General features: G+C 42.3%; 1 protein-coding gene across 1 annotated transcript in view; it reads right to left on the bottom strand.

The window, feature by feature from the left end:
• Positions 1 to 5,592: 5,592 nt before the first annotated feature.
• PTPRG (protein tyrosine phosphatase receptor type G) overlaps positions 5,593 to 23,007 on the bottom strand; it is a 417,051-nt gene continuing 399,636 nt past the window's right edge. Inside the window, exons 16-29 of the mRNA XM_075714254.1 lie at positions 21,262 to 21,358; positions 19,994 to 20,076; positions 19,632 to 19,766; positions 19,244 to 19,378; positions 18,665 to 18,837; positions 17,482 to 17,617; positions 16,995 to 17,141; positions 15,056 to 15,149; positions 13,697 to 13,773; positions 13,140 to 13,268; positions 10,643 to 10,789; positions 9,704 to 9,846; positions 6,460 to 6,595; positions 5,593 to 5,739 (exon numbers count right to left, since the gene is read on the bottom strand). Of these exons, the coding sequence (XP_075570369.1) occupies positions 5,593 to 5,739; positions 6,460 to 6,595; positions 9,704 to 9,846; positions 10,643 to 10,789; positions 13,140 to 13,268; positions 13,697 to 13,773; positions 15,056 to 15,149; positions 16,995 to 17,141; positions 17,482 to 17,617; positions 18,665 to 18,837; positions 19,244 to 19,378; positions 19,632 to 19,766; positions 19,994 to 20,076; positions 21,262 to 21,358 (1,779 nt within the window). The remainder of the gene's footprint in view (positions 5,740 to 6,459; positions 6,596 to 9,703; positions 9,847 to 10,642; positions 10,790 to 13,139; positions 13,269 to 13,696; positions 13,774 to 15,055; positions 15,150 to 16,994; positions 17,142 to 17,481; positions 17,618 to 18,664; positions 18,838 to 19,243; positions 19,379 to 19,631; positions 19,767 to 19,993; positions 20,077 to 21,261; positions 21,359 to 23,007) is intronic.

Raw genomic sequence — 23,007 nt, 5'->3', positions numbered from 1 at the left:
GAAAAACCAGAGTTAGAGCTAAGGAAGGGCACACCCAAAGGAGCCGGCAATAAAGCTCAGGCTCCGAGGACCCGTTCTGAATGGAAACAATCCCCTTCCAAAAGGGATTCTGATGGGTCACAACAGCCTGGGGAGGACTGGTGGTGGAGAGCGAAGGGTGTTGCTGGCAGCTCCCTAATAGTCGGAGACAATTAAGAAAGGAATGGTGATCACTGTCAAGTGACTGAGAGACAGCTCCCAGCTGAGTACTGCTTGGAAATTTGAGATCTAATTAAAGCGGGCCTTGGATCTCATCATTCTTCCTGCACGCCTGGGACGATGAAATACTGACTCGCGCATCTGTTCTGTATGTGTGTTTGATGCAAATAAGGAAGAAGTCTGTAAATACATCAAAAACCATACTTTATTTTATGTATAGCAATACAATTTACATATTAAATAACACTATAATAGAATGATTTGATATAGTTTAACATAACAAAAAGAAGATTCTTCAAGTTACAAAAAACCCCCAAACAAAAACCAAAACAAAACGAACAAAAAATCTCCCTCGAAATACTCCCTCCCACCCTCTCCCCAAACCAAACACCACATTTTTTTTTTCTTCTGAATGGATCAATGAGACAAACGTATCCAGTGACTGGCTAAGTCTAATTCCTATTGCACACACTGACAATGGAATCCAAAAAAAAAATCCAACTTTCACAATCACTGCCCCAAAGAAATGACATGTGTGGAAATCTTTTTTGGAGTGTGATGATGGTGTCTCACTACCTCGAACACAGAAGGTATGTATTCACATAGCCACCACAGAACTAGGAAGGAGGTGAAACTAGAAAAAAATTAGCTTTATATGAAAATATAAAATTCTATGATTATATACCATAGATACAAAGTTCCCAGAAGATGCTTATCCAAGCAACAAAATATTTACAGTTTTAATGACTTTGCTATTTTAAAAATGAAGGAAAAGAAAATAGGAGTACACATGAATGCTTCGGTCTTTAGAAACAATGGCTGCTTGCTAGTTTCAAATGTTCTAACAAAACAAAAAAAGTCACTACCCCAAATGTTGGAGAGTTGTGACATTGTATAAAATCGACTATCTCCTCTTTTGGAGACGTTTATTCTTAAAACTCAAGACATTTTTCTTGAAATTAATTATCCTCTGTAGAAAATGCTTCCCTTTGCAAATAGTTAACAAAAACACTAAAAACAGTTTAACAGCTAAGACAAAGTAGAGGCCAAATCTCTTCATTACAGTTCCTTCTCTCTCTTTATTTTTGCATTCCTTCTCCTTTGATAAGTAAAGCCAATGTAGTTCACATTGTTAGAATGGCAACAAAGAGAAGAAGAGCAAAGGGGTAACAGTAAGAGTTGAATTACTTCTGTAAAAAAAAAAAAAAAAAAAAAAGGAAAAAGAAAAAGAAGAAAAGCAATGCAGTGGATTAACAAATAGGCATTTTCCCTTCATATAAAAATTCACTGGCACCATTTGAACATAAACTTCAGAACGCAAGATCTGATGTCAGCAGACATGGATTTGAGAAAGACTGCTAAATCTTTAAGACAAGTACGTTTTAATTTTTTTTTTTTAAGTTGGTTTTGTTTTGAGAATTAGTAGTATGTATCTTTGGTAGAATCAATATCTGTATTTTTTAGCTTTCAAATAAAACAGCTTAAAAAATGATTAATAAGAAGGCAGTTGTGCTGTCATAAAGATTCTTCTCCTAATGTTCCAATGTATCACTCTGGGCTCAAGCAGTCAAACTGGAAAAACAAGTGAAATTTTGCAGATCCTGTAAATGATTCCACTAACCTAGAACAGACCCACCATACAGAAACAGTCGCACCCAAGAAGTAGTTTGGGATTTTTCTTTTTCCTGTTTCTAAATTCCGATTTGGAAACAGACACGGTGAAATACTAAGGACAAATGCTGTTTAAAATGAATGTTCTTTAGAGCTTGGTCCTGCAGAAGAATCAGTGCTTAGCCCGCACGCCTGAGCAGTCCTACCGGCTCTCCCAGACCTGCCTACGGATGCCAAGTTCACGTACGGGAGTGTTTGTAGGATGGGACGTCCGGCTGAGACTGTCACCCATTTTAGATGTTAAGATGACACAGCAGCTTTCCAAGCATTCCCTCTTGGAAAGCTTGGCTGCTCTTATGGGCTCATTGCACAGAAGTTTTTTATGTCCTTCACATGCTCTGTGGGCGCCGTACACATGCAAGACATGGGGAAATAGTATTTTCTAAATGTAGACACACACATGCACGTGTACTTCAGTCCTTTATTTCCTTATTTCTCAGGGCTGGTGCTGAGGACCACGTTTTACAGCGATGGGATATACTCAGGTTCTTTTAATTTGCAGGCCTGCACATTGTCTGGGAACTTCTGATGCTTGAAAGACATCCCGGCTGAACGCCAAGGAGTGGTTACAGCGGGGCGGGGGGGCCGGCGTGGCAAAAGCAAGGTTGCGATGCACAGAGCGGGGCTTTGGCCCGAAAGCCTCACGAGAGCATCCCAGCGGAGCTCTACGAGTGCAGACCTCTGCACACACACTCGCTCCTCCTGCCAGTCTCGCTCAGTCCCAGGGAACGAGGTGCAAATCCATGTAAGAGAGCGGAACTGCAGCTGCTTACAGCAGGACAGATTTGGCTCTTACGCGTTCTCATTCCTGACCTTCACATGCAATTCCTAGCTTCATCCACTCCAAGCCTAACGCGCCATTACCATCTATTGGCTATCTGCCTGTCAGCGCGGCACTTAACACATGGCTTGAGCCCCCTTTAAGAAAAAGTCCATGGAGAACTCATAGAACATCAGTGTAAATTATTTGTCCATGGATTAAACCCCAAGCAAGTATTTCAGGTGTGGGAAAATGCCAATGCAAACGCACGGATTTCCAAAGCACCTCCCAAAGTTCAACCCCCACAGCCTTCTTTCATTGATTTTTAAAACTTGTGAGAAGGTAAGGGATTAAACCAAGGATATTCAGGCAGTGTGTCACGAACCACAGTTATCTTCCATCACGCCAGTGAAATGAAAAGTAATCAGCTGAAAGCACTGAACAAATCCAACCCTCTTGATGCCTGCAGTAATCTTTCTGTCACTTAGCTCTTGTCAGGGTTTGAATTCTTAACTTCTCCCTACACCTCCCCAGGAACTTGAATTCTTCAGATGGAACTGATCCAACTCATCAGAGTCCCTTCGTGCTACCAGCCGGAATTGCCTGAGGCCAGGATCACTACTGGGGGCACAAGGGGGGGTCCCCAGCCTCTAACGCGGGTGCGCACTGGCCAGCAGAGCACTCAGCGGAACCTTCCAGCCCTTGCAGGCAGCAGTACTTGAAAATTTACTTAATTCTTCTTACTGGGCTGTAGCGACTGGAGAGCCAGTCTTAACTCCTACCAGACATTAACTGACTCCCTCCTCGGTGACGGGTTGTCCCAGTGCAAAGGGGATGCAAACTACAAAGCAATCTGTTGAAATATTTTGCACATTTTTTATTTGGACTAGCTGGTGCTGGGCATGAGATTTCCGTACTGAAACCATGGATACATGACACTGTTCAGCATTAGCAGTTACTTGGATCACTTGTACGGAGGGATTCAACAAACTGAGAAGTAAAAGGTAACTGTGGAAAAGGTTGCTGATGAATTCTTAAATACTTTGGTGTTGAATTAATCAGGTGTATCCATACTAAGAAATCTTTCCCTTATTAAAAATAAAAGGCCAGATGTTAGCACATACCAGTTTGCATAGCCCCTCTGCTCAGTGAGGCCGTATCAGCGTGGACCCCGTGAGGCTCTGAATCAAAACACCTACTCTCAATATGGTTTCAAGCAGTTTGCTTTCAGCTTCCTTGCGTGTGAAAATGAACATAACCTTCCTCTCAGCTAAGCTTCCTCCCTGCCCTCCCCTCCAACAAAAGAAGCTGGGTTTTGCCTTGCCAAATGTCTGCATTTCAGCAGGACTGGACTGGCAGAAATTAATAGGTTTATATTAAAATGGAAAATACACTGCAACATTTTGACAAGTCCTGAAAAATTACAAAGCATGTTTTGTGCAGTTGTAATTTAAAAGTAAAGAAACTAATGCCATATATAAGGGATAGTGCCTTTAACCGTATACCAAACGTCAGGATAGCTGAAATGACATATTTCCTTTTCAAGGCAGATTCAATAACCCTTCCCTACTCAGCAGAGCTATGAATGACACGATTAGCTTTAATTTTCAGGAGAATTAAGTACGTGCTTACTTCTTTTGTTAAACAGGGGTGGACATTGTTGAATTGCAACCGAATACAAAGGAAAAGGGAGCCAGTGAGGGTGTATACTTAAACGCTCCAAACAATAATTCAATTATTTGTATAATCTGGGGGAAACCATTTTATTGGTGGGAGGGAAAACACAGTAAGCTAGGTTTGTGCTAAAGAATTAGTCTGGCAAAAAAAAGAGGGAGAATGTAACTTTATAGGTAGTTTTTTTTTATTAGTTTGCTTCACCAGTAAATATGGATCAGTACTTTATGTTTTAGCACTAAAGTATGAAAATTACACACCTGTAAAAATGGCATCTAACAGTTATGAAATTAAGAAACGCCTGTCATCATGTAACATACCATTAGGTGTGAGGTCATATTCAAGAAATAGTAAGGAAATTAATGTGTTTAAGATATTGAATAGCTTAGTAATGTAAAATATTGCTACCTTCAATATATCTGAAAACAGGTCTGATTTTGGGTTGTAGTAGATTTCTCACTGTATTGGCTCTGATGAGAATAAAACAAAAATACTTTCCCATCATAGGGCTGGTTAAAAACTAAAATCAACATTTTTCTGAATACATGGGGAAACTTTGAAATTGTAAATTTAAAACCTCTCACTGCGTCCCACATATGAATTGCATCTAATTTATAATTATATAGTATGTAATTTATATATTCCATGTGAAGCAAGTCTTAGGCCTGTAAGTGTACAAAACAGCAATTTGAAACAATACAGAAATAATTGTTTCAGCTCCACAAGGCTATTACACCTTCACTGTAGCTAATAATCACCTGCCACGTTTTGCCAAGAAAGGATGAACACCGCTCATCCACTCCACTGGAATGCGGAACACCGTTACCAAAACTGTGACATGATCATTAAAATAATAAATATGGTACGAAGGGGTACAGCATCTGTCGTAGAAAGAATCCATCTGGCCTAGCATTCAAGATTTAAGATTTGAGGGTCACTGTAGTTAGCAAAACTTCACTGCATTTAAACAAAACAGAAAAAGCGTACGTTTGTTGTCATGGAATGTCACATCAGGGCTTGTCTTGTATTAGAATATTATAGGCAGTAACACTGATCATATAGTGCAAACTAGATAAAATTGCGTTTCACTGTGTGAAATAAACAGAGGTGCAAATGCTCAGTAGGATACCATTAAGACATAAAATGGCAAAAAATAAATATCAAAACTTTTATCAGTGTAAAAAAGTAATTGGGTTATTGTATAACCTAGAGTCTGGCAAAAAAGGCCTCAAAAAAGTTCACTCAGTCTTCAGAAGTTCTACAAATTAAGTGCCTTTTCAGGTTTCCAATTAGACAAGAGACTCCATGCTTTCTGCGGGATCAGATTCGTCACTGGCCATCACAGCACCATTTTTGTCCAGTGCCATGGGACCGTTTCCATTTTCCTTAGTGCTGACCAAGCTTAGCATTGCCTTATAAAGAAACTGGTACTGTTCCTGGAAAAGAAAAGATAAGTTATTTCAATCCTTTCAGTGTACATAAGCCAGTGGCACTTAAATTTGGCATTTCCAGGGAAGGCCACGGATATTCATTACCATAAGCATACACATAGCAAAGAAAAAGACTCTGTTAATCTAGTTTAACCTTGTCAACCCAAAATTCCAGTTTTGGGTAGATTATATTATTCCTTGTATGTTATTAAACACTACGGGAGGGCAGGACAATACCTGAGCCCAGAGCTCAGCCCCAGGTTGTTCCCTCGTACCGGCAGAGCCACGCACACTGAGACAAGGGTGCCGCTCTCGCTGCACGCTGAGCAAAGAGCCGCTCTCCTGAAGCTTTATCCCTCTGCAGCTCTCCCTGCCCTGCTGCATCCCTTCAGATCGCAACGTGCCAGCTTTAAATAGCACCGCTTAACTTAACAGGGCTGGCAGGGGGATGAGGACAAGCCGAGAGGTCCTCCTCGGCTAGGGCTGCCTGTACGGTGGCCCCCTAACTGTATGAGAAACAAGCTTAACTGCAAATCAGAGACTTACAGTGTGGGTTTGAGGTTTATAAAAAATGACAACTACACAAAAAAAGCCCAAATGCAAATTCCGCTTGGTAGCAGATGCAGTAGGGCTTGATAACATACAGAATGTGTGGTTTAGTTCATGCTTTTGGTCTCAGATGAAAACCTTGCAAACTATCTGTTTATATTCCATTTAAAGACTTACAATGTCTGTAAATACTCCAGGCCGCATAAGATTTATCATCTTTGCCACCTGGAAAACATCGACAGCATTTTCATTCTCCAGCTGCTGGGACAGAGTGGTAAGGGCACATAGCGTTCCCGCTGACACAGCTCCATACCTGAAAAATCACACCAAAATGATAAGGTACTCAGAAACATACCTGGGCATTGACACAGAGCCATGAAAATGTTGATATAGCCTTATTTGATTACTGTACTTCATCTTTGTATCTATTAAATGCTTGTTTTATACTGGCTGATTTTTAGTCATTTTCATTTACAGAAGAAATTTGATGGTACACCAGTCATCTCAGGATATCTGCAGTATTCAATGCAAAGAACTGTATCAGCAGAAGAACGTGAGCCATTTAAAAGTACCTGGCCTGGAGAGTGTAACACTGAAATCAGTTCTCACATGCCACATGTACTGAAAGCATCTGCATTATAGCTGAGCGTATTCTAAATTCATTAGTGGGAGCTCAAGCAAAACATAAACGATTAGAAAGAAATGAGAATTTGCCTCTTCCTCCACATCTGACAATTGTAGAAAACTAACATGGATATGAGGGGCTCACAAGTAAACGGGGCACATCTCAAAGTCTTCCTTAGGTCTGATTCATCGGCAAAAGGCACCATCCCCGAGTTGGGCACCCCAGAGACATTAGGGATTCTGAAGAGTTGAGCTGTGCTGTCACTTAATAAGAACCCCAGCAACAGTTATTCGTCAGCAGCACGAATCAATGTGTCCTTGAGATACTGGTCAGGTAGAAATCTTCCTGCTGCTGAATCTGTGGGTGTACTTGAATCATGCAAGCAGTTGGGGGGCATGGGATAGAGGATCCTAAGCAACAGGGGCTCGTAACTGCTTCTGAGGAGCCTCAACTGTCCTCTGCTCTCCCACCATACCGGAGACTGGCTTTGCTATGGGCTTGCTCTGTGACTTTGAGAAAGTCTGTGTCTAAATGTCCCCACCTGTAAAAGGGGACATTGGTGCTGACTTGCTCTGTAAACCGTTTGGAGAGTGGTACATGGAAACTTAAGTAATCGGCAAGTGCTGCAATGCCATCTGGTATCGTAAGATTACCGCTAGGATTTTTTTACAACATTCCTGTGGAAACTAAGACATATGCTGAGTTAATTTTGTATGATTTTTGCAAAATCAATTTGCCTAGAAATGGGAAACAGAAATCAGATCACAATAGATCTGCTCTATTTGATGAAAAGTCTGAAGAAGAAGCAGCAGAGCTTCTGCAGAGCTATATAGATGGCTGTGACTGACCAGCTACAGAGGCAGTGGACAAAGTGGCCAATGCTTGTGCCCGATGGGACACAACTCAACGCCTCTGAGGGTCTAATGGCCTCATTTTTACTTGCGCTGATAGCCTCCAGCTCCCAACAATCTGAAGGCTTTTCTCTCGGAAAATTATGCAGCAAATCTTTATCTAGTTGCCTACATATGGGCAGTTATATTTAAAAATCTTGACAACTGCCTTGAGTTGGAATTTCTGAACTTCTTTGAAATGTTGTTATCGAGTTCATCCCACCATGTACTTCCTAAATACAACACGCATTTAGTATCTGCAAATTCATATATTTGGAATTAATCTGCAGTTGTAATTATTAGTGGATTATGTGATGTAGTTGTTGCATGTAGTAAAGGGAAATTTTCATTTTCAGCTACATTTGCTTAGGCTCCAATGAAAAGCAGAATCCACATTATCTATTAGGCATAAAAATAAAATCATTGAATACGACAAATAAACCAAAAAAGCAATTTACAGAAAGAATGACTCAGCACTGTTAGGAATGCGATTTTGATTTTTTTTTTTTTGGTCTAGCATGAAATGCCCAAATCAATAATAGTTCTAATTTTGTAAAACATAATCTTAAATACTGCAAGAGTAGCAAAACCTCACTTCAGACTACCCAAAGCATGAATATTAAAACTAGCCTGGAATTAATCAGTGCTGGCAAAAGGCAACAGAGCTTACACTGTGCATTAGCAAGGCAGGAGATGGTGGGAGAAAAACTACTTGCTGCAGCCCAAGGCACCATTTGCAGGAGTCTGTAGGGAAAAACCTGTTGCAGCAGCAACACACCGATGTGAAGTGAAAGCTCTTTCAGCGGCGGCAGATACCAGCATGCAATCGCACGTCAGCACAAAGGCCGATCTGACCACTGAAATACCAGACTATGGTAATGTTTTTGCACAAAAGGTGAAGATTTCCAAGACTTTCCCACTAACTCTGTTTTGCAGCAATGACAAAAGGTCTAATGGACTTGAGTAGGGGGGGTTGCAGGTATAGCAGTTGTTTATGCTGGCTTGGTGTTTGCTCTAAGAGCAACTCAAGCAGTGTCAGAAACTGGCCTTCCTTGGGATTTTAACAGCAGAATGACTCCAGGAAGCGCTCTGCCCGTCAGGAAACAGTCCCTCCAAAGAGATCCTGTTAGACCCAGGCTCCAGCTTCACTATAACGGCATTTTGCAGCTCCATAATGTGTGCAAAGTAATAATATGCAATACAGTATTTAGCACCCTTTATAACTGGGCATTCAAGCATAGCTGGCAAGACAATACTCACCACTGCACTACAAAAGAGACAAGTGTCGGGGCATGCCGGCCCTGTCTTAGCGGGCTCCCTCCCTCCCACTTGGCACCATATGGGCCCCCTGGAGTGTTTTTGGGGAAGCAGGAGGAGGAAAAATAAATCTGCGCTTAGAAAACCTGGGCCTTTTGTCACAAGATACTTCTGCTGCTCATCCTGAGACACAGCTGAGCTGAGCTTGTTCTGCCTTATGTGGCACATTAAACCTGAGCTGTTAGGAGCTCAGGGCTGTTTTGAAACTGGTTTCCATAAGCCCATATCAGGCTGCTCAGAGCCTTATCTAAACCAGGGCTCTGCTGGATCCTGACACAGGTTGTAGGATTTGTTTGGGATAATTCCAGGTGCAGAAGAACCCAAAATGATTACAAAGCAAACACAGCTTCACTTTCTGAGTCCACCTAACACTACAACCAACGTAAAAACGACACTAAGCAAAATGTATTTGGCCTCAGATGCCAACTGAAACCTCCTCCCTGGAAGTTTAAATATTCTGATCCTGTTCCCTAGACCACTAAACCCCATCCACTCCATGCAGGAATGGACATCAATCCTAACAAGTGTCCTGTAGCTGAGCAACTCCTTGTACAACCTGCACAGAAATGGGAGAAAAGAGATGACATACTCATCATGAACTATGGTGGGGCCATCCCTTGTTAAGGCCTCTTCCTTGATTACATTGATAAGCTCAAAGGTACTGCTTATGGGAGCATCTGGGTTTGGCCATTTAGGACACTGAAAGTGGCGGACTTCCAGAACGTAGTCATCCTGCAATGAAAAAGCAGCCTGGGCATTAGCTACTTTAGTTTCACATTTATCTACTCCAGGTAGAAAGAGGGAAGAGCCTCACGACAAACTGAAGAGATACTTTCTTCTTCCAAAGAGTTTACATAGAATGAAGAAGACAGATGCACAGCTCTAGCATCCCTGTAACAGTGAATGTGCTAAAATAATACAACGTAAACAAAATGTTTAACTGATAGATTTTGTATTTGAATTCAGGGCTCATATTCACATAAACCTTCTCTCAGAGCTCTTACAGCTCAAAAGTCAAACAAGAGAAGAGCAACCAAGGAATTAAAATTTAAAAGGGCTTGCAAACTAATGTTTTCCAGCAAAATCCAGCTGCAATCCTGACAGCAAACTAGAGGCAGGTTTATAGCTCAAAAGAAATGTGCTTAAGTAAAACCCCTTAATTAAGACCCCCAAACAATTAAACTATAAATGCTGAATTTTGTAAGCAGAAATAGGACAATAAATCTTGGTGTACTTCACAAAGGATAATTCAATCTACTTGTATGATTTCAAAATGAAAAACGAATGTTTTCACTTTCAAATAAGACAAACAATCAATACTATGGTCTCACTAGGTAGAGGAATCTATCTGGAAGTAGAGGATGTGAGAGGGAGAAGGAGCCAACAAGAATACCTTTCCTCTGTGAGCAACATGCATGCACATGCATTTACAAGTAAATCCTTTTCAAAACTGTTCCCAAACATTTCTTCGTCCATATTTAAATGACATCAACGACATTTTGCGGAAAAGCCAAGAGTTTTATTTTACCTGGGTAGCTTCAAGGATAAAGTCATGGATGATAATTTGCTCTTCGTTAGAGAGGCACAGTCTGTCTTTGCTGATAAGGGTCACAGTAAAGGCCTCACAGTTCATGGATTCCTCGCGACTTGGCCAGTACACAAACTCGTCTTCTGCCTGGAGGAATGAAACAACACACTACTGCAGCCTTTCAGATACCTTGTGTGTGACTGAAAAATCCAGTGGATCAAAAAATTGGTTTGATAAATAGAGAGGATCAGGAGCTGACCTTTAAAAACCATTTCCGTCTAAAACAGATTTACTATTACAGTAGGCAGTAAGCCTGCCAGATCCTTCCTTTGTGTGTCCAAACAGGTAACGTCTGCTTTTTAATTGGTTTCATAGGGAAATGGTTACCTTTGCTCGCTCATACTTAACCTTTGTATTGTATCCCAGGCTTTATTACCTCCTGCCTACACAGTTTTGCATGAAAGTCAGATATCTGTTTAGAAAAAAACTCATTGACCTTTAAAAATTAATTGCTTATTATTTTTAATTTGTATTTGTTGTGGTCTAATCCAAAACTCAACAGTATCAGTAGAAGGTCTGTGGATCAGGTCTAGGTAGAAGATTGATGCATACTTACGTAGGGGTTGAATTTTTAGGAGCAAGAGGAGGAGTGAGGAGAAAGGAAGAAACCCAGATATTCTTAGCCTTGAAAAAACCACTGGCTTAACTTAAATGCAAATTCTCCAGCAAAACTCATCTACTGAAGGGACACTATAAAATCTCAGTGAGACTGTGAGTGGTGGAAGAAGCTCAATGCTAAAGTAGCCAAACTGACAGGGTGTAGATAAAATACTGTCAAAGCTATTCTTTAAAAAATAACTGTGCATTCCTAATTCATTGCAGAGAAGAGAAATAAGGCTCTGTCATCACATACATGCAAAGCTTGTTTCTCCTTCTGGCTTCAGGGATCTACTGTCCCTGCAGCTTAAGCACAGAAGCTACCCTGACAGCATGCACGGCACCGCACGCCTGTGTCTCTGAACAACCCGTGTTTTACTCATGAGAAAACATGAGCTACGAGCCCACTTCATCCCACTGCGGCCATTGGCATGTCTCTAAACCCAGGCTTATCTCTGTGGGCCTGGAGCCTTGATGCACATGATGTGCAAGATACTGGTGAGATTTGGGCCTTAAATGTTTATTCTGAAAATGGGACTTAGGGTCCTAGGTCCTCTGAGTGCTTTGAAAATTCTGCCCTCGGTGTGCAGAGATGCCAGCAAGCAGTGTAATGTTGCTGAATGCCGGGGAAGTGACCTGTCCTGCCAAGTGACAGGTCCCTGTGCAGCAGTAGTGTGCATTATCATCTCATCCTTTGGCATTACACATTCAGCACCTTGACACAGTCTCAGTCCCATGCCACCCCTCCTTGCCAGCCAACAACCCACAGCAAACACCGAGCCAATGCATGGATGCTACTGCGCTGCTGGCCAGCCTCCACCCTGGGAACGGTGAAGGTGAAAGCAGGGACCAGGAGTCCTTGCAAAAGGTGTGGCTGAGTCCAGCGGTCGTCCTTTACCCTTTAATCACTATTGTTCTGCAGAGCTGTTTCATGTACTTGTAAAGACAAGATCAGCCTCTTCATTTCCACCTGACACACTTTCATTTCATTAGTGCTTTCTGATTCGATCGGATTTCTCTGAATGCTCTTCGCCTTGCAGCGCCTGCAATCCCTTTCATCGCGCCGCACACAGGAAGCGTTATCGACTGCTGCCTCTTTAGTAGCCCCTCATGACTGCTATTTTCCTGCTGTAATGAAGGCGGTTTCTCTCCCACTCTCAGCTACAATCGTCTATTCACCTCAGTGATGCGTGCATGAAAAAATGAACCGTTTAGTTCTTAATCCTTTTCAACGCGTCCTCTTGAGACGTGCTAGTAAATCTGGAAGTAGTGATTAGCACTTCACCTGTGTCTCCTTCTCTCTCTGTCTCATTATTTCCACTTAAATTAACATACATGTTTGCTTTTTACTTTCATCAAAAATAGCATTTGTAACCTTCCACAGCCGTAGCCTTGCACAGCCTGAGCCTGAAGCCCCCCGGCAAAAAAGCAAGTATCCTACGGTCCCTGCTTTGCATTTCTGCTCCGTTCAAAGTCCTTACCCATGGCCCTGGCCACCCAGTAACCTCAGTGCCCTGCACCCCACCAGCCAGGCAGCCCTCAGGAGCTTCGCAGAGGTCGTCATCACCAGCATGCTGCCTGTGAGCACTGTGGTCCCTCCAGCTCAGGACGTCTTTCGCGGGGGTGAGGGCAGAAGGGGAGAACAAAAAAACCCACGCCCCACATCTCAGAACTTGTCTTTTTGTAACAAGCTTATGGCAAAGTTTGAGAAGGTGGCTTAAAAATTGGCTTTGCTTTCAACCAGAAAATAGCCACAGCGTGCAACTAAGTGACCCTACGGTGGTGCCCAGCTGGGCTAAGTGACTGCGGTACCGCGCCGGGAGGGCCGCGTTTAACTCACCAGGCTCTGGTTGTCCGGCAGCATGACGATGATCTGTGCGTTGTGATCCCAGATCATTCGCCAGAAATCTTTAGTCGTATGTGGCAGTGGATGTTGGGTTATGATGAACTCGTTACTCCTGTAGTAGCCCTTTTGCAGCAAAACAAACCACACAGTTACTTACTGCCTTCAATACTTCTAAAGCATTAATTTCATCTTCGGGGACACATAATGACCCTATTTCATTTTATTCCACAATATTTTCACACAGACTATAATTTTATAACTTCATTTCCATTCTGCAGAGTCCCTGTTGTTTTCATTTACTCTAAATCCCAGTATTTATTTGACTGTATCTCATGGAAATACACATTCCATCTAAATGTATCTTGTATTTAATTTTTTTAGGCAACAATCTTTAATAAAACACAGTTAATAGCTTTACATTATGGGGAAGGTGTTAAAAGCTCATCTGTTAATACACAGCCATTACATACAGAATTAAGACAATTACAGGCATCTGGTATTTAGCACCTTAAAATTGATTTTACTTTGTAATTAGGTGTTGGCTTCCTCACCATGATATAAGAGGCATTAATGTAATCTGTTCCCTTCATTCCAGGCAGTGGTGCCAAGCCCACTCTAGCACGTTCAGCTATAAGATTAAAAAAAAAAAGGGAAAAAAAAAAAAAAAAGATCAAAGTCTGGTCATGGCACAATGCAGAATGTAAGAATTTCTCAGACGTTAACAAACCAAACACTGTGCAGCTCCCATCTCCCGCAGGAGCAGGCCAGCACTTTAACTGCGTTAAAGCATTGCCTGCTAACGCAGGATATAAAAGAGAACGTTGCACAATATTCCCACAAGGACAAAGTAATTTCAGGAATCAAATTTTACTATAGCAAAGATTTTCACAGCAGGCTGAATTACCAAATAACAGTATATGCAGTGATAACAGGGGATTTCAGGTAATTCTTGACTGTAGTGTTCCATTTGTCTCCAGCAGCACACAAACCCAGCTGATTTATTTTGTTTTCCCTACCACTCCGTAGCACTACCATCACTCACTACTCCCAGCTGGAGGGTGAGAGAACCTCCAGAGACAAAACCCTTCCCTAACGGGTAACCACCCAGAAGCATGTGCGCATTCTTCAGCAGATCTACACTTCTCCGTTTTTGAGGGCTGGATTCAACAACATCCTCAGAGCAACGGACAGGGCCCAAGCGCCAAACTGAAACCACTGCAGCGACATGACGCTAAGTGCAAAGTCGTATAGACTATGTCTGCCCTGTTCACATTTGGTTTTAAGATATATCCTGATGACTTCCCTTTTTATTAACAAACCTCATGACGAACCGTATCTGTGCCATTATTATTTTGTGCTAGCTTGGCTATCATCTGTCCTGTATGTCCTGTACTCTGGGTAATGTGATGGGAATGACGTTGTGCCCATGCTTGGTCTGGTGCAAATTCATACTGATTGGCAGCCATGCGCAGATTCCGTATTAATGACTGTGAAAATGTGTCCTCGGGCACTAAATACCCTCTAATCTGGGGAAGGCTCACACGCAGAAATTGAATGTCATAGCTGAATTACAAACAACTTGTGCCAATCGCACTGGGAGATCTCACCTGAGCTGGGAGTGGTATCAAAGTAATTCTCTCAGTATTCCATAGATTTATCCCCTACCTAATTATTCAAATTCTTAAGCACTTCAAATTAACATTTCACTTGGACAGTGTATCTGGCTGACACTGTAACTATTTTCTTTTGTTCAGTTTCATCAGGCTAATTCTGAAAGACAAGATAGCTTGGTCTGAACAAAACACTGCATTTCTCCTTCCTCGTGGCTATGCCTTTTCATGCATAACACCAGGAGAATTCAGTACAGAAAGTTATGCTACGCAGTAATCAAACCGAAGATGTGATCTTACACGGCACGACTGATGAGTTCCTGTTCTTCTCTTTGTTGCAGTCTTTCTGAGCACTGAAGCATTCCACGTATTTTGCATTACACTGCGTAACCAGCTGAAAGAGAATAAAGTAATAAGTCAGTCCTCACAGCGCTCTAAATGAAGAGAAGAGGTTTCTTTGCCAACTCCTGCGAAGATGCATCAGTAGAAGAATAAACTGCATTGTTAAACTTGTTTAAAGTACTCATGATGCCAATGGAGATCATCCTTTTCATACAACATGTTTAATGGATAAAAAGATCTCTGCAGCTCTCAGCTTCGAAACATCCTGAAAATGGAGTTCCATCAAAATGTATTTCACAGAAGACGACGTTTAGTTATCTTTGAGAATACATTTCAAAGCCTTGCAGATATGTTCAGTCAGAAGCAGCTCTCAAGGAAGAACAGCTAGCAAAATAAAACAACAACAAAACTTTTATGTTTTCTTCTAAAATAAAAGCCAGATCATTCCTGCAGCACGTCTTTTTCTGCCAGGCCTTCGGGGAACCCACCATGCCGGCATCTGAGATCCGAGGCCATGGGTAACACTCTCTGGTCTGCCAAGTTCATTCTGGGCTGCTTATGAGGCACGAAGAAAAGTCAGGGAGGCAGATTTGTGTTTGAGTGTTTCCCCAGTGTATAGGGAAACTCTACCAGAGCTAAGAGGGTAAAGGTGGCTTTTTCATCTCCTGCACTAGCAACTCATTACTCAGAGTAATTTTACTCTGAGATGGTTGAATGTAAGCTATTGTAGTAGGGAATGAGCACAAGTTATTTTCTGCTGGCTCTGTGGTAGCAGCAGAAACAAGAGAAAGATTTAATAATTGCTACTGGCCACATCCCAGTTTCACATGCACTCTAAACAAGATAGCACTCAACTCATGTATGTACTGGCATAAGCCCCATTAGAAGTTACAGCGTTTCTAAATACCTGTGCAACGCTGGTGGAGAAAGTAATTTCTGAAAATGGCACTTAAGTTTTTGAAATTTTGCCATGAGTCGTCAGAAAACATCTTTATACATATAATTTAATATTGTTTGTAAAAGCGCAACACTTTTTTTTAACAAGAAATCTTTTATCCTGCTGCATTTAGTGTGCGTGTGTGCGCACTTGCGCTTGTTTCTTTAATTTAGTAATTAAGCATCTGGAATGTCTTGACTGATGGAGAAGTACTGAGATTTCTACAAGTGAAGTCAGAGAAGAGTCTGTTCATTTTTTGAATAGCTTGGCACCCGGTATAATTTAACAGTTTCAGTTCCTTAGGTAGTTATTAACTGAGCTTAGCTATGAAAACAGATGTCACGTATAATCTTATGATACATAGTCTTACAAAATATTTTTAAATGCATTCAATTAAAATGCAATCAGAAAACCTTAGGTTTCAAATAGGAGATCTGAAAAAAAAAAAAAAAAAATTACTTTGGCCAGGATGAAAGCAACTGTGACATAGCAGGGAAAAGCAGCAAGCACAGTTATTGGCAATGAGAAAGGCATATTGTGTTTCCCAGTCTTAAAACATTTTTAATTCTTTATCCAGTGCTGAAATAGCAGGTGGTGTTAAGAACCTCATTTCATGTCTTTCTCCATATATATGCATGAGAGCCACAGTTTGGAGGAAGACTTCCAGCCAAACTAACCACAGACTCAGGAATATCCAAGCCCCCTCGGGAACAGGGAGACCAGCAGCACTCTCCAAACCAGTGCTGGCGTCCCTCTCCTCACCTCTGACTTCAAGAGTGTTAGTGCTGATTTCCAGCAGTGTAGCTAAGACTATTGAGCACCAAACTTGTCAAGATGCTGTGCTGTGCTAATCAACTGTTCTGGTTTGGTTCCTTATCTATGACAACTGACAGTGAAGACAGGCCATACAAAAGAGAGTAGGGAAATTAAGTCCCTCTGGATGGCAGTGATAAGCCTTACCTTGAACTGTTTTTCTAGTCGTGTCTTCCCTCCTATGCCAGGTATCAGGATGCTGTTAACATAACTGTGCAGCTGGTTTGCAGATACTTCAGTCTCCTTCCCAAGGATGGCTTCCAACAAGGCATCATGAATAAAAATGTACTGCTCCTAGAAAAACAACAGCATGTCACGTAGGCACTTGGAATAAACTAAACAGCTGGCTTTAACTGAGGGGTAGAGCACACTAAAGGAAAGGGTGTGCAAAACAAGCCACCCATGCAAATAGTTCCAAGTCCAGAATAAACATTTACAAGTGTAGCACGGACAACTGAATAAGCCAAAACAAAATCTGAAGTTTTTGGTCTAGAAGAAGAGAGACATTCCAGTGCAAAAAATGCCTGGCGATATACTCAGTTTTTACAGGGATATAACTGAAAAATCCATTTTATTTTTGATTACAACATGAAAATGAACATGGCTTTAAATTCAACCCCACTGCAATCTTTACCTCTGTCTGGACGAGGTAGTTGCGCTGTGTCCTGATATGTTTCAGGAAACCCAGGACATTAACTGTGCTTTTGTCTTTTATCTGTTGCAGCATACTGTCTATCACAATGTAGGTACCAGTTCTGCCAACACCAGCACTACAGAAGACATAAGAGAAACCCATATAATACAGCTGGACCAAAGGAAATGTTCACAACAGCAGAATATAACTAAGCAAATACTCCTGTTCACAGACTTTCATTTGCCTGCTAGCCCCAACCATGAAAGTTTCTAAACAAAATATTTTGGGTTTCTGGGAATTTTACCAGGTGCATATTTCACGATCTGAGACTTGGCTGTCCTGTCTCCACTGCTGTTGTTACTGGTGTTGGCTAGAAGAAGCCGTATAGAGATCCACCCTATGCCAAACTGTTGCTATCCCGGACCACCAAGGTTGTTCCAGGCTGTGGGGCTGTCCTGGTTGGCTTCAGTCTTGAGGTGAGGCTTAAGCTTCACAGTGGAGCTGTAATCCTGCTCTGGAAATGCAAGTGGTACCAGCACTATGGAAAGGCATAAGAGCGGGCTAATCCTGTGCAGGCAGGACTCCTTGAAGGGGAGGAGGGTGGTCCTGGGCCCAACAGAGAGGGCAGAGAGGGGAATTCTTCAGAGCTTCTCGATTTCTGCTCAGGAAGGAGCTCTAACCCCCAACATCCCCTCCTCTTCGCTATGGTGCTGTACAGCCCCCTCACACACAGTGATGAAGACCACATCCCTTAACTCATTTAAGGGAAATCCTCTGTTGACTGCAAGTGCTGGTGAATGTGAATGTGGTTCAGTGGCAATTGCATGCCCAGGTGTCTGTCTATTCACATGGTTTGCTGCCGGCAGAGGTAATCCTGCCCTGCCCACGCACTGCACGGGCAGGCTACAAACAAGCTTCGAACAAGGAACTGCCCGACCACATCGCCGCAATGCTCAGCAGCTCAGTATCATGACACAGGGTTTTGCTAACGCAACTGGGAAGCTTTTGCATTGGAGCTGTCTTAAGATGTAGGCAAAGCAAACTCATGTATACCTGCACTCCATGGGGCTGGCACACTCCTCCTGTGTTAGTAACTTACGGCATTTGTCTTAGCTGGCGTGTAAGAGCACACGCTGTGCACTGGGTATGCTTGCCCTGAAGTTGTTAATCACACCCATCATACCTGCAGTGCACCACCACTGGTCCCATGTCCGGGGTTCTGGCTGCGGAGGATCTCCTAACGAAGGTTAGCACGGGCAGAGCGTACTCTGGCACACCCATGTCAGGCCACTGAGTGTAGTGATACTGAATAACTGTTCTCTCGTTCTGCCGCCCTTTGGGGTTTCCTTTCTGACCCTGTGTGCAAAGTGTGTGCAGAAAGAAGAGAAAGATTAGGGAAGAGAAGCATAGAAAGATACTCAATCCTACTGGCTTGCTCAGCTGAAGAAGTGCTCGACTCTAACAGAAGAAATCTTCTGCAGCTCTGCCTCCTGCTAGGTGGAGACAGAGTTCAAGGAAAAATACATGTGGGAACAGGTAATAACAGCAATAACTGTGACACCAAAGCAGCAGTGAAGTTGAGAAAAAGAAATACAGGCTAAACCTTTCACCAGGTTCCTTTTAATCCTGGCTTTGCTTACTTATTTCCCATCCACCTGCTACTTCAAGTTGCCTATGCAGACGCCGGGTTTTTCTCCTGTGTGCCTTGCATCTCACACAAGCCAGAAGGCATCTGGATGAGAAGAGTGAAGGCTTTACTCACCTTTTTCATCTTTGTGTTCCTGACTGTGAAGCGGCGCACAGTGTAGCAGGCATGGATGTTTGTGCTCTTCAGCGTGACGATTATGTTGCCATACTCCTCGCTGTTCTCTGATGGCCAGTACTGATCACATTTTCTCTGAACAAAGACACAGGGACACAGGTGGGTGGGTTGGCTAAGGGTTTGAGCTGCTTCTTTATATTTGTATTTAGAGGTTTTTAAAAAAGTAAAATCATGGCTAGCTATGTATCCCTCTGTTATGTTAGTTATGTATTATACATCAATATATATCATCCCAAACCATCTAAAAACTAATTTTGCCCATGTGGTTCAGGGAGGTGGTAAGGAGCAACACTTGCTAACTTTGCTAACAAACTAGAAAATCTCTTACTCTTCCTTTTTCAACCAGGTTTGTGATCATGACAATGATTCCAGTATTTTGTTCCCAAATCATCCTCCAGAAATCTTCAAAGGTAGACTTTAAAGGTCCCTGGGTAGCAATGTAGGCTTTTGCTTTGTTGTAACCCTTCAAAGAAAACCATAATACCAAGTGAGATGAAAGCAATATCGCGGCAGACATATTAATATTTTAAAGGTATCAAAGAAAGGTGCCTTTCTCATTCAGAATAGTAAGGACTTTGTAGCAAAATTATCAGGTGAAGTTGGAAAACATGACCACTTCACAAGTGGCCATACTTCCTCCTTGTGGAAGGATTCAGAGTTAGAGAAGAAAACACAATTCAAACAACTTACATCAACATAATTAGCATTAATGTAGTCACTGTGCTTAGAATCTTTTCCTGGTAAAGGCCTTAGCTTCACCCTGCTGTGATCATCTGCAGGATAAAAAACAGAGCAGAGAAGCATTAAAGAAACACAGTGCAGAACTGGAGATAAACATCCCATTTCCTAGGTATCAGAGCAGCCCTTATTAGTGCATGCAAGAAATTGGCCTTGGGTTGGAGTCAAGGGGGAGGTGGGAGTACGTGTTCTTGGTCATCTGCTCATGGTAGCAGGTCCTCAGGCTTACATCCCTTGAACTATGTGGTTTGTGCTGGGACAGCTTCTCTTTAAAGGACACTGGAACGTCAGGAGCACAATCTCTAGGATCATCCACATCACACAGTGCAGTGTGATTCAAAGCGCCGGCCACCCCAGAGGTCTGCGTAACACCATGCGGAGACACCGGCTCAGCTCTCGCAGGCAGTAATGCTGCCTTGGCTTGGCTCGGTGTCCGAGCTCACTACCCTCCACTCGCTGCTGGGCTCAGACAGCTCTACTGGCGCTGGGAGCTCAGTGGATGTCCTCACTCCTTCACCACTCTTATCACACCAAGAGGATAGACTTCAGGCTACCCCCTTTAGCTCCTCTTTTTGTTCTACCCAAATGCTTGATTTCAGCTTAAATGAGAAAAAAATTGCAGTCCTTCTCCTGCTCCACATTTCCATCCCAGACCTGTAATAATCTGCATTCTAGAGCAGAGTCCAGATTTGCAGTTCTCGGAGGAATACAGGCAAAGCCTGCACTGTGCTACAAAGATCACTTTGTCCAAGTCGTACACACAGCTGAAGCAGTTTGAAATACAGCAGATACACTCTGTAAGATTTAGCACCTTTGGGATTATAAGGGAATCCCCAGGATCATCAATAAAACTCTTTGCTCCACCACGCACTTCCCTTAGGCCAGTTTTCAGACATTAGCAGGCAGAAGAGCTCTGATCATCAATTTATCTCAGTTATTCCTCCACAAAATTTCATACCAAACTGACACTTCTAAAATGACACTAAAATGACATCAAACTGCAAAATATTTTAGACCAAAAGCTGGAATGAAATCCTGGCTCCAGAGAAGTCAAAACGTCCGCTGCCTTTAGTAGGGAAATGATGTCCCAGCCACACTTCCACGTTTTTATTAATTACTGTGCAATAATGTAACTTGAAGCCACCTGCCTTTTCCAGTCACACACAGACACACTGTGAGAGGAGAGCGCCTTTTTGGGTTGATTCATTGTGCTTACTTACAGGCTAGGATGTTGATGTATCTGTTCTTGTGCTTGTTGTCGGGGTGGTTGGAATGCTCTGCAGTGATGTTCATGTCGGCCGTACAGCGCTGCACTTCCTAGGCATAAAAATTAGTCGAATGGAAAATGTGTCAGTCCAAAAAATTTAAGCTTTACCTCCTTTTACAACAGCTTACAGAAACCGTGTTTAAAATACCGGTATCTTCATTGTTGGATTGAACACAAAGTCCTTCAGTATTGTCCTGTATGACATGGTCTGCTTAAACTGAGCTGTGTTACCTGCTCCCTGGTGTGTGGTTATGCTTCTCTCCACGGACTTGGTGATAGATGCACTTTGGGCACCCTGAGGGCCGACTGTCCCCTCTGACCAGCAGTCCATCCGTCTTCTGGACTGCATCTCCTGTGATGCCTCACTCTGTCCCCTCTTGGGAAGGGAAGACAGAGTCCCTCAAAGGCAAGAGTGGCCAGTGCAGTCTAAGAAACTAAGCACAAAACCCGCTTCAACAGAAGCCTTTGACCGCTGGACAACTTACCTGCTTATAACCTCTCAAAACAGGGTTTCTGACATTTACGTTTGGCACTGACCTTTTGTTAGTTCTCTGCAGAGAGATGCCTTTTATAAAATATAAATACAATAGATCTCTGAAGATAACAGCGAGTGCTTTAAATACCACTGCTTGGACACCGATTAACAGCCCACGATATAGTGAAAAATATACAAGCTTGTATCCACATCTACAAAGCAGAAAGAGGCCAGGCTTGCCAAGGTGTTCATGAAGCTAGAGGTGCAAATTTCTGTCTAGCTGAGGCTGTAGGTTAGATCCCTAACTTGCATTGATGTTTTTAGTTCTTAACCTACCCCTTACTTACACTGTCCAACAACAGAATACAGGGCTATTGAAAGGGGGCAATGGAGGGTCTTTTCTCTGACCCTAGAGAAGAGCAGCGATTCCCCTTGGCCATACTGTCCCAGAGAATTACACACTTCAGAGACTGTCTTGCAAACTGCATCGCTAAAACTCATCTGCAATACCACCTCCAAGATGTGGGTTTTTTGTATCTATTTAACCACAATCTTCCTGAAAAAACGAAACCCCTTTTTATCTCTAGCATAAATATTCTTAGTTTAAAAACACATTTTTGAAAAATATATCAATGTTTGGAGTTTACAAAGTTGTGGAAGAAACTGCATTTATTCAAATCTTTTGCGAGTCCCAGAAATCGCACCAAACAGAACCAATTTCCCCCAAGGATATAGAGAGAAGTGCCAAATTACTTTGTACTTCAGGCTTTAAAAATAACAGTATAGAACCTGCCTAAGAGGGAAAGTCATTAGGAGCTCACAGCTGCTACAAAGATCACAAGCTAAGTGACAGAGAAAAATTATCAAGAGAAATGCTATACAAACAGCAGATGTAACAGAGTTCAGCATTATGCAGACATTTCACAAAGGACTTGCATAGCAATTTTGATATCTTCCCCAGCACTTACATTTTAAAAGTGCAAAGTATACTAAAACCTTGAACATTTTATAGCTTTTATATCCACATGACACTCCCAAATAACAATTGCTTCTCTCTCCATTCCCCCCTCTCCATAGGGAGAAGCATACTACATTCAAGGAGCTGAGCTGAGCAAAGACAAAGAGAAATCAAGCAAAACTCTCAGCTGGCCCTAATAGAATTTTCATACTTCCATTTCTATCACAGAAATAAAAAAACACATTAAAGTGTGCGTTTCCCCTAAT

The sequence above is a fragment of the Pelecanus crispus genome, chromosome 7 (genome assembly GCF_030463565.1).
Source record: "Pelecanus crispus isolate bPelCri1 chromosome 7, bPelCri1.pri, whole genome shotgun sequence".
Classification (NCBI taxonomy): domain Eukaryota; kingdom Metazoa; phylum Chordata; class Aves; order Pelecaniformes; family Pelecanidae; genus Pelecanus; species Pelecanus crispus.
The sequence above is the reverse complement of the archived record's forward strand: the minus strand, read 5'-3'. Positions and strand labels throughout refer to the sequence as shown.